The 12,156-nt window shown below is 33.4% G+C and overlaps 1 protein-coding gene across 1 annotated transcript; it reads right to left on the bottom strand.

Annotated features, from left to right (window-relative positions):
• Window positions 1-2,120: 2,120 nt before the first annotated feature.
• LOC123695374 (TBC1 domain family member 16) lies at window positions 2,121-9,153 on the bottom strand. Its single transcript, XM_045641201.1, has 7 exons — window positions 8,030-9,153; window positions 4,912-5,108; window positions 4,092-4,593; window positions 3,697-3,841; window positions 3,211-3,317; window positions 2,813-2,994; window positions 2,121-2,488 (listed from the first exon to the last, which is right to left on the bottom strand). Exons 1-7 carry the CDS (start codon window positions 8,890-8,892, stop codon window positions 2,295-2,297), a joined length of 2,190 nt encoding a protein of 729 aa, XP_045497157.1. The 5' UTR covers window positions 8,893-9,153; the 3' UTR covers window positions 2,121-2,294.
• Window positions 9,154-12,156: the final 3,003 nt, after the last annotated feature.

Genomic DNA, 12,156 nt, shown 5'->3' with positions numbered 1-12,156 from the left:
TGAAATTGATGTTTTTGGTAGTATTGATGACCATGCCATTGAAAATTTGCCGAACGCTGCCTTTATGTCGTTTCCATCGTAAAATATATAAATTTAAACACAAATTTAATCAAAACTCTTTACTCGAATCAAAACAATAATCAACAATCATAGAACACAAGATAAACTTAAAATGCGCTCCTGACGTGAGTCATAATGACGGTTGTTGACAAATTGCAAGAGTTGAACTCTGTCCCGCTCTAACCTGACTAATTTAATATGTTTGTTTCGCCACTCCGAGAGCAGAGCTGGCAATATGGAAATATTATTTGGTCAGATAGTTATTCATCAAATAAATCACAATTGAAAAATAGTCGAGCCGTTATGAGTTAGATATACAATTGAATAAATCTATTCGATGGGTAGTTATTAGACTGTTTATCTCGGGATTGAAAAATCGGCCCTTAACCGAATAATAATTGTATTTTGTTTAAATAAGATACTGTTTTTATTCTCAATTATTCCATAAATAATTAGGTATACTCTTAGTCAAGTCCGTAAAAATGGTTAATTTAGGAAAAACCTATCTTCGGTGGGTAACGATAATTAGTTCGTCAGTCTCTATCTTAAAATGCTGGTTGTAAATGCATGTTCTTAAAATATCGCAAAATCTCTCGTTTAAAACGTGATTACATAAAATTGTATCAACCTTTTTTAAATAGGTATAGTAAACGTTATCATCTTCGTCGTTATTCAAACTTTGTTTTGTCAATGATATTGCGGTAAGTACCTATACTTACCGTATTTTTTAAATTTCTTATTTATAGGTAACGAACATTACTTAGACTCAACTCGAGTAAAAATATAGCGAAGCTCTCATAATACTGATATTATTTTGTACCTCTGAAATGCATCAAAAAATGGTTAAATAACCATTTTTATTTTTGTAGGTATCTAAAGTTGTTAAATAATCACGAAGTTCTTTAAAAAAATGCTCTATAGATGGTATACCTTTAAACTATAATATTCAATAGTAACGATTTAATATCTTAGGATAACTATTTTTTTGCGTTATTTATTAATAAAAATATTCTGTTGTATTTACCTAAATATTCCGACAGTTAAAACTCGTTAGTTACGTACGTTTTAAAGTTTCTCGGTATTTGATAGAAAAACATAATATATAATATACATTTATGATTTAATTAAAAATCTAGTCGTTTAACGTGACTATTAACTAATATGACATGACTATAATATGAGCAAAATCAAAAATTTAACAAATGCATTCGATTCCTAATAGATCCATTAATAAATGAATTCATAATAATTCTCAAAATACTTATTATTAGGAAATCCAGCGACCAATGAATAATGACCGGTTTTATCTAGGTAACCTAAAGGATTGTAAGATTGTAGTTTAGACTTTAGAAAGCTTCGTATACCTATAAACGTGTAAGAGTAATCAGCAAAATCGATACGCGGCAATAACTATAACAACATAAACTCTAATAAAACATCGATATAGTACACACATTATTGTTACACAATACATTTTGTTTACAATTTTTGTACAGAACAGTCAACAGATTAACCAAACGGCACATTCATATAATCGTTATAGGCCCTCTACACACCGTGTTTTCCAATTACAGCACTAGAGCGCATTATGCGGCATAATGCTTAACGTTGAATGTTCCAATTACATCAATGCTTCGCACAATAATTGAGCACTCTTAAAAGTAATGCGCGTGAATTGATGCGAGCAATCGATTTATCGTAAGTAATTATTAATTGTTGGAAAAAAATTTAAAGCTTTCGTTTCATTGTAGTTTTTTCGAAATAATCAAAGTTAATTCAAATTGTGTTAAAAAAATCAATATAAGTATGGATGAAGGTAAATCCAAATTACTTAAAATAACCGTAAATAGTTTTCAACCAATTATTATGTATACCCTTGTGTATACCACTTTATTTACACATTAATGAGGTTATTGCTAACTCTATGAATATTTTTTTTTTCAACACTGAACTTAGCGCAACCTGCTGGTGCGTTTCACGTTCCAATTAAGCATCAGCATAATTCGGCATTGTGCGCCACTGAGTCGCATTATGCTCTGTAATTGGAAAACAGCCACAATGAGCAGCATTGGTCCAACAAAAATGATCGTCGATGTTTGCCACCATCACGGCGATTATGAATCTCCAATGACGGCCGATTATAGACGTTTAGGCTCTCTACACTATCGTGATTGCCTCTACTAACGCTGCCAATTGTGGAGCGAAGACCTATAAAATCTTCTGTGATAACAATATTACTGTACAGCATATTCGCAAAAGTCGTGAGCGCCGGTACATTCCACACTGGGCCGGTGTGTGGAGTCCCAGATACCGGGGCCGCACCTTTGACACATACCTACTAGTGTGCAAGGGATTCGCTGTAACTGACGAAACTGGTATAGCAGCCCGCGAGCCTTGCGCAGGATGAGGCGACCGTCCATGTACATTGCTGTAAGAAACATGTTTATAACCGTTATTTATAATTGAAGTTACTGATTTGTTTCTTAATAATTTAAGTCAAACAATAATTTGTTGAAAAAGATTTGGCGTGATTTGCAATACCTACCTATAAACATCGTTATCAATGTCTATAGAAATAATGGAATAAAAAAAAGTCTGTCATAATATGGTCATAATACGCAGGGTATGTAAACCGAAAAATAGTCCGCACATGAGAAGTTTCCATAGTATCTTTTATAGAACTTCAGACTTCATGGTCAACTTGTTTGAAATAAGATAGGCATATGAATATGAACGATGAAATTTGACTCACCCAAAGAACTGAAATGTAGCAGCATTTCATCAGTATTGAGGTCCTGGGCGATGACGTCATCAGCGTATACAGCAATAATCGCTAGACACAGGAACAAGTGGAAGTAATCGGTCTGATAGTTTGCCCAGCACGCCTCCCACATACGAAGAGCTACAGCTTCAGTGAACTCTCGTTTGAAACACCTATAAGAAAAATGCAATACAAGAAGTACAAAAAATAGTACATATCCAGTATCCTAGTCCCATAAAAGTTACTTATCATGACGAAAACGACTAATTTTTTTTTTGGAACAATATGGAAGCGCTTGGCCACGATCTCGTCTGATGATAAGCGAGGATGTGGCCAGATAGAGATTTCATTTCATGCTATCCAATTATAACTGGAAAGGAAAAACTTACAGTAGTATCCATCGATGACAGAACAGTAATTCCATAGCATCAATGTGTTTCTCTAAGTGCTTGTAGAAGTGTGGCAACATGATCCTTATCAGCTCTCGAAGGTAACTCTGAAATTTACATATCATAAATTTAGCACTTAGTACTCTAGACTCAGACTTTCTCTACCTACTGTACCAAGACTGCGATAGCATTGTGGCGATTACTTACGCATTCATTATTTTATAGTGAAAATAACTAAGAATTATGAAAAGGTGCTCGGAACTAACTACTCAACCACAATCATGTTTTTTGTTTAAGTTTAAAAGTGCACCTGCACTTTACATTTAACTAGACCCATTTATTTCTTGGGAAAAGTTCATAACGATGTACATGCACAAGTTACAACAATATCTCAATCGGAATCAGATGCAATCCAATTAAAATCTCCAATCAAGCATCACGTTATCTCTACTTATAATAACGTCGCTGGTCAATGTAGGTACATACCAGGTTATTATCCATATCATTATCAGTTGGAGTACAAACGAATATCGCCCGCTGCATCAGTCCCACGAAACACCAGAACGCTTCCGCCTCACATTGTATTTCACACAGAACTGGCGCTAAGAGATCACTCATTCCTTGGGTATACCTGAAAGAAATGATAATTTACTTCTTAAACTAGAAATTAATAAGGACTTTATTATTTATAATAGGCGTGTGCTCTGTGTGGATAAAATGATTCAATGAACAAAGTAGAAGAACGTATTCTACTTTTCTATTTGAATTTAGGTTAAAACTTATTGTCCATATTACCTATGTATCTTTGTATTTAGAAAATATTTCCACAAATGCTCTCAAAACACAAGAAAAGGTATGTAACTCATGGATATGCTACTCACCCTAAAACAGGATTATAAATCGCGTAGTTCAACAATATATTCTTCATAATTTCTATGTTATAATTATTTTCTCCAGCGAAAAAGGGATTGCCCCTATCAGTTCTCACCACGTCCTTTTCTATGACACTTTGAACACTTTTCCAGAATTTCGCGTGTTGTTCTGGTGTCATTTTTTCCAATCGCCTTTTGGTAATTTCATCGTACTCCCTCTTTCGAAGTTGCAGGATAATCTCTCTTTCGTCATAAGTCGAATTATATGGATAACAATGTAAAAGAAAAGGCCAGACTTCTCGCCTCAGCTCTTTGTCAAGACCACCGAAAAACACGCACTTTCTTAAGAACAAATCATCTTCAATAACACCCTTGCTGTTCATGATCTTGCCATAAAATAATTCAGGAGTAATTTTAGGAACTTTTCCCTCCTCTGGATGCTGCTCTGATTTTTGTACTTCTGGGCGACATACCATGAAGTGACGATATGGTAGGTTAGGTTCTTCTGAACCTATAATAAAGAAATATGCTAAATAAATCTAGACAATTAAAGATATTAAATATAGGAACAGTAAGTTAAAAATCGTTAAAATATCTAAGCGATTGTCGTGCCGTCGAGAGTTAAAATAGGCTGTGTCAAGAGTTCAAGGCAAGAATATTTGAATCGTTGCAGTATTTATAAAATGACAATACATACTTAAATAAGAAATACTGTACCTACTTTGTTTCCCAAAATTATAACTTGCATTTTGAGGCTTCGTCACGACAAATATTTCAATTGAATAAATTTTAGGTGGGTAACTACATAAAAAAATCAACGAATTTATACCTGGAGTAAGTTTAATATTATGCAGTAGAGAATGCCACCTATGTAATACTTGTGCCAAATGATCCAACGCTCCATGGTGAAAATGTAGTATTTTGTACTGGGACTCTCTTGAAGCTACCACCAATTGTCCGCAAGTGCAGTTATCATCGTTAAAGAATAGCCGAAGAGAGCGCATTTGACTCAAATCCACCGAAAACCTAGAAGCAATTAATAGCAATTCTTCAAAATAATTACAAACATCTCTAACTTATGACCAAGCACGTACCAGCCTCGCGACCCGTATATAAAAATCGATTATATAATATGTATGTATGCAGATGGCACCGTTCCCTACTTTCGACTCAAATTCTCAGGGCTCTATTCACTTCTTCATTGAACTCACCCTCATTAATTCCAGAAATGATATCATTATCCGTTACCGTCTCATTCCAAAAGCATTTGGAAAAAATATAAAGTACAATATAAAGAGTACAGAAGATTATATTTTAGGGAAGAAGCTGGTACCTACAACGGCAGAGTGTTTCAAGAATTATAAATTGAAATGTTGAATTTCCTTATTATTTATTCATATTGCGAACTGTGAACTTAAAATGTAAATTAACATACATAGTGCATATTAATAGCCCAAGGAATAGAATATAGATTACGTACATGTTGAACTGCGGTTTAATATTTGCCGTAGGTATCACATAACTAATATTATTATCGGTTATCCAAGGGTTATCCTCTAAGTCTAAGAAGTACCTATCATTAAATATCAGTTTATTATATATAATACCTACTATCATCAATCATGTGTTTTTGTTACCTACTTCTAGCGAAAGATCCTTATAACCTAGGATTTTTTGGGTAATCTCAAGTCTCAACGTAAGTTCGTAAAAAAAACAGGTAAAAATATTCACTGCAATTTAAAAAATTGAATAAGCTTAAAATTGATATATTGTACAAGGAAGGGAAAGTTAGCTTACGAGTGTGCGTTTGCCAACATAATATACTATATTCTGGATGTCTACCTGTACGTAATAATATCGGCTTTAACTGTTTTTGGCACATAGTTATTTGTTTATATTATGCTGTGCATCTTAATACTCATTTCATTATGCCTATGAAACTTAAGGTCAATAACGTAATCATAACATTCCTTCTTGGAACAGTGCCTGAATGAATGCGAGTCAAATAATGATGTTTTATTATTATCACACGATACTTGGCATTTACGCTGGTTTAGCTGGTTATTAAGCGATATATAAAATATAGTACAACAAACTGTTGCTCCAAATTACAGTTTTCCTATTGATTATGTTTTTTATCATCTTTTTCTGTGTGCTTGTGTGGATAATAGTAATTAATACGAGATATAAGAGTGAGTTAAGTTAGTTACAATACTGTAAAATAATAAGATGGGCTGGGACATACTTATTTTAAATGTTTGTTTTTTATATAAGTAGTAGGTATTGTTGTCTACTTGGATTAGAATAATTTCTTTAGAAATTTTAACCCGTCAACCCATGCGAAGCCGGGGCAAGCACATAGTAAGTATATTTATACAGTTACAAAATAAAGCATTACAACGATCGAGATCAAGTCTTCCTATTTTCTCCTAATGGTGCAGGTGTGATGTCATTAAAAACAAATAGGTATGTAAGTAAAAAGATTAACGTATCGATACCTAACTTAAAAATTATTATCTGTAACTGTCCGTGAACTTTTAAATAATAGGTATATATTGTTAAGTATTGTATTACCTACAATTTTATGTGAATTCATTCTTGAAAAATATTTACTTCATTTCTTCAAGAATACTACAAAACATTTTTACAACGAAAAATTTTATCGTAAAAAATCTCGTACAGCTTCGTAAAGCTGCTGCTGTAGAAAATTAGTCTCTATGCGACTAATTTTGCATAATTTGCAACTTCAGAGATTTACCTACGTAATATTTTGATGCTTTTTTGTTGGGAGAATCGAAGTAGGCCATTGCATAGGGTTGCCATGATCAAACTTAAAAATATTTGAAAAATAATATTATTTTTATATATTTTCTTAAACATAACTATTGTGTTTTATTGTACGTCTATTTGATTATTTTCCTGTATGTAAAAAAGTAGAAACTTTTTGTACGATCGATGCGAAATTAGCTAAATTTTAGCATTATACCAAAGTATCCACTTACAACTTTTATAATATTATATTAATGCAAGATATTATATAATCTGCTTCTACTCTATGAATCTTGGAAAAAAGTAGGGAAAGGGAATTTCATAGAAATTTGCGAAATAACTATCACTTGTTTATACGTAGTATATTATTGTGCTATCACACTATTATAAAGTAGAAAAACACGACACGACATATTATATATGTATTTATATTTTACAGTTTACACCTAAGTATATCTCTTATTACCGTGCGTTCCAACAAGTCTTTGCTATGGCGCATAATATTACGAGATATTTTACTACTGCTGTATTAATATTTTTTACAAAGGAATACATTAGATGGACAAGTGATAACTGCGTTAAAAACAACCGACTTCAAACTTGCACTTGCAAAATTTACAAATACCTACAGACAAAAATGCTCATAAAATAAAAACTACTGGGCCTATCCGAATAAAATTTTTATGGGACCAATTCGACACCATCCCGCATCGAACAAAAAAAGAATCACGTAAATCGGTTCAGAAACCTCGGAGTAATCGGTGTACATACCTACATAAAAAAAAAAAAAAAAAATACCGGCCGAATTGATTAACCTCCTCCTTTTTTTTGAAGTCGGTTAAAAATTAGTTCTTTTTATAAGGACTTAACTACTTTCTTCATACTTCTATATAGAAAAAATTAGGAGCTCAAATTCAATTCGAAGCACTAGGTACATACGTAAAGTGTTTATATGATAATAATTTATAATAGGTATGAATAAACGAGGACGACAGTTTTTTTTTTATCTGAACGACCTTCGCTATCATTACAAACGGATTTATTATTTCCATATTATGAATGATTATAATTCTAATTGGTAAATCAACTTAAGTATTTGTTAATTATTATTACATAAATGCACAATGTAATTATTTGTAACAAGCTGTTAAGATAATACCAATTACCAAGAACCTTACCTTCGACATTTCAATGGCAGTCGTCGCTGGGGTGCCGGCGAACTTTGAGCGCTATCAGGAAATACGAGATTATGTTTCAGTGCAAGAAACTCAGGAGTGCTCATCCAATTAGGGTTGCCCTCGTCACATGAACTCATCGACAGTGACCTAACGAAGCCTCCACACAACGAGTCAGGGGTCAAGTCGACGTTCTCGATGTTTGGATTGGCTATAGTTATATTCACAGAAGTCATGGACTGTGAACGTACGTGTTTATCGCACTCATATATATGATCCTTGGACTCGTCTTTCTGCAAGCTGAATACGTCATCTTTTATAGAATCTGCCGATTTAATGGTCGGCTTCGAACTAGAAGTCATTTCTTCTTGGGTGTTGTCATTTTGAGTGAACCTCGTATCAGTTGATTTTATGCTTTGCTTATCTGAATTGGAATTAAGACTTGTCGTATCGGAAGAATCGGAAAATGCGTTGTCATTATACTTCCTAACCTTTCCATTCCTAGGTTTTTGAGCAGGAATATCTTTGGGATGCGAAGCCTTGTTGATATAAATTTCCTCGCTAGGACTGGTTTCAACAGCTGACGGACATTTGCGCAGAGTTGAATTTGGGATCCAATTAAGGAATAACGTAGGTCGCTTGGCATTGTTATGTTGATCAGTGAATATTTTAGTCGTTACTGTTAAGTAGCCCGGATGGTGTATAACGTCCAACTCGTGTCTCGCAATAGTCGGTGGATGTACGCACACATTGTTCTTGCAAAATAATATTTCGTTGTCCACATAGTCGGGCAATTCCTCGTTGTCGTCGAACTCCAAGCCAAGGAAGTAACTCGAGGCTCGCTTAATGAGCTCGGGTAGCGGCATTGCGGTTCACATTTCACATTTATATTAAGAACGTATTGCGGATTAGTGTTATCACACGCGACGATTTCATCAGTGCTCGGCGTGTACTACGCGCATGTAAACACCCACGTAGTTATGTTGATAACGTTGTATTGATCGCGTTTCTCGACCCGCTACCGCTGGCCACTCGCGTTAACGTCACAGCACTGAGTACATTATGGACTAAAAATTACTATATTATGCAATCGATGTTTCTATTGTTATTATGAATTTAAGACATATAGGTAAAACAACATCGTATTCGTTTATTAACATTCATAAGGACAAGTTATATTCAAGTCATCCGTTTACACATGGTGAGAAATCAAATGGGCAGATACTTTTTTTTACAAGGAACAAGTGATAACTGCGTTAAAAACAACCGACTTCAAACTTGCACTTGCAAAATTTACAAATACCTACAGACAAAAATGCTCATAAAATAAAAACTACTGGGCCTATCCGGATAAAATTTTTATGGGACCAATTCGACACCATCCCGCATCGAACAAAAAAAGAATCACGTAAATCGGTTGAGAAACCTCGGAGTAATCGGTGTACATACATAAAAAAAAAAAAAAAATATACCGGCCGAATTGATAACCTCCTCCTTTTTTTTGAAGTCGGTTAAAAAGAATTGGGTGCAAGGAGATACTGCATTAAAGCTGCATTAATTGAAACAAGCATCATTAACGTATTTTATTTTTTAATTAGTGTTGCCGGCATGATAGCGGTTGGCGCTTACCATAACATGGAATCCTATAAAACTAAAACGTGGAGTACCTATGTAGGCGACGCCCACGCTTTCTGTTGCGGTTAGCCGAAAACTTTTTCAATTTCACATAAAGTAAGTTTTCGGACTTAATCTTTATTTTTATAGTATTTCTAAGCAACTAAAATATTTATAAACCTAAGACATAAACATACGTTAGACAACAATTTACCCACAATAAAAAACAACCATAACCTTTAGCAGATGTTTATATCTGTAGGTTGTAGGAAGGTGGTAGGCTTGTTGTAGGTGTTGTAGCTGATATAAATTGAACTAAAAATTAGAGGTTGACTGTTTAGTGCTTTCAGTTGTCAGACTGTTGACTTGAGCTTGACTTGAGCCAAGAAGACTTGAGCTTGAGCAGACCCAAGGAGCAGACCACACAGCGGACAATCATGTCAACTTTGACAGTTTAAATTCAAAATGTCCATGGCCTAGTGCCACAGCCTAGTGCCGTTACGGCCGTTACAATAGGTAGGTATATTTTTTAAAATAAGTTGATTTTATAAAATAAAACTACAATAAAACGTTAAATTGTAACTGCACTTATTGAAAAATAGTATATATGTATATCAGAACAGAGAAAATAAGACAATAATTTAATAAATAAAGTTACAAGCAGGCTCATGAGTACCTACAAAAAGGCGACCTTATCCCTCAAAAGTAATCTCCTCCAGGAATCTCTTATTGGCAAGGAAAGTTGAACATTTACGCGATGCGATGGCATGAAATTGATAACACAAATAACACAAACGAATTGTTAATAGCAAATTATAATATCGCAATAAAATACCTACATAAATAAATAATATGAAATTGATAATAGTGGATGCTTAGACTGGATGTTACCAAAATATTAAAATCGAGTATTGCGTTTTCAGCTAAACAAAGCATTGGAAACAAACAAAATTATCCTTTGATGTGTAGTTAATCTATATACATATAATAAATCTGTAGAAGGGTCAATTCTGTACATTGAAAATATTTAAAAAAATAAATACCAGGGGGTGTTACTGGATCGATACCAAACCCAAATATGTGATTAAAAAAATTCTTGGCCTAGCCGTATTTGGGTCCAATAGATATTTATAAGATGTCATTGTCAGAGTTACTCAAAATGGAGAAATAGGGCGTATTCAGAAAGAAAGCTTGAAACTTATAAGCGCTTGTCGGCGCTTGTCATGTTCATATATTTTCCTGCGCGGGTTACCAGCACTGACAAGCGCCGATAAGCGCTTATAAGCGCTTATAAGTTTCAAGCTTTCTTTCTGAATACGCCCATAAACCATCCACGCGAAGACCGACATCCGCGCGGACGGAGTCGCGGGCGGAAGCTAGTATCTTATAAAATAAGATAAATATTATATAATTAGATTAAAAGCTTTCAAAAAATGCATTTTATTTACATATCCATAAAGAAGAAATATACAAAGAAATTATATGTAGATGATAGATAAGTTTTAATTATGAATACGACTTCTTGTCTTTCACATGTAACATGAAATAGTTTGGAAAATCCAAAAGTGCACGCCTCATAATCTCATCCTTTACAATAAAATTGATTATTTATAAAGAGTACACTATAAATATAAAAAAGAAATAAAATAAAACAGTTGGAAAAGTAAAGAAAGCGGTACCGTAATAATTGAGCTATTTTTCTTGTGGCCCCACCTAGATGTGAAACTGCGCAGGTTTAAGGGACTGACTACCAACTTATTTTTTTTAAACCTTGGCTTATAGTATAAAGAATCGAGTTTATAATGGTGAATTTTGAGTACACTATAAATATAAAAAAAAAATAAAAAATAAAATAAAGAATATAATATATAGATAATATACTAAAATTATGGAGAACAGTCGATATTTTTTTTTGTTTATTTAATAACAATTAAACCACATCGAATCAGACCCTGAAAAATGAAAGGGTTCTATTCCTGAGCATACTCAAGCGTAAGAGAAAAAAAAAGACTCGATTAGTAAAGTATTTCGGTCGCTATCGTGTTAACAAGAAAATCCTCCGCACATACAGACACACGGACGTCCAAGGCAGAACTTTTTTAAACTGTTTTTTAACTAGTTTAAATAACAAAAATGACATCAAAAATATCATGAATGTTAAAAATAGTGTTTTTTCTTAATATGTGTGTGTATGTATTATCTTACAAGTGCAATGTATGATACATAAAGACATTTTAAGTTTGAAAAATCAGATGTTTTGCGCGAAGTGACAGTAGTACCCACCTCAACGCTTCGCTTATGAGGCGTGCAATTTATTTTCTGACCGTAATTACTTAATGTTGTATTTTTTTTTAGTTTTGTTAATACTTTAACACACTTAAAAATATATAAAACAACATTTTCTAAACAGTTGGTAGCACTAAAATTTACTACAATTTTTTATAAATTTACTACCATTTTAGAAGAAATTATAATTTTAAATGTTGCAACATGCAATATTAATTAATTTATTGACG

Source organism: Colias croceus, chromosome 11 (assembly GCF_905220415.1).
Source record: "Colias croceus chromosome 11, ilColCroc2.1".
NCBI classification, from domain to species: Eukaryota; Metazoa; Arthropoda; class Insecta; order Lepidoptera; family Pieridae; genus Colias; species Colias croceus.
This window is presented reverse-complemented; position numbering and strand designations above follow the sequence as displayed.

Coding starts and splice junctions, on each gene's coding strand:
- LOC123695374 (XM_045641201.1), bottom strand. CDS start 8,892: ATGCCGCTACCCGAGCTCATTAAGCGAGCCTCGAGTTACTTCCTTGGC. Junction 5,109..8,029: donor CTGCCATTGAAATGTCGAAG/GTAAGGTTCTTG, acceptor AATTGCTTCTAG/GTTTTCGGTGGATTTGAGTC. Junction 2,995..3,210: donor TGTCATCGATGGATACTACT/GTAAGTTTTTCC, acceptor TTTTTCTTATAG/GTGTTTCAAACGAGAGTTCA.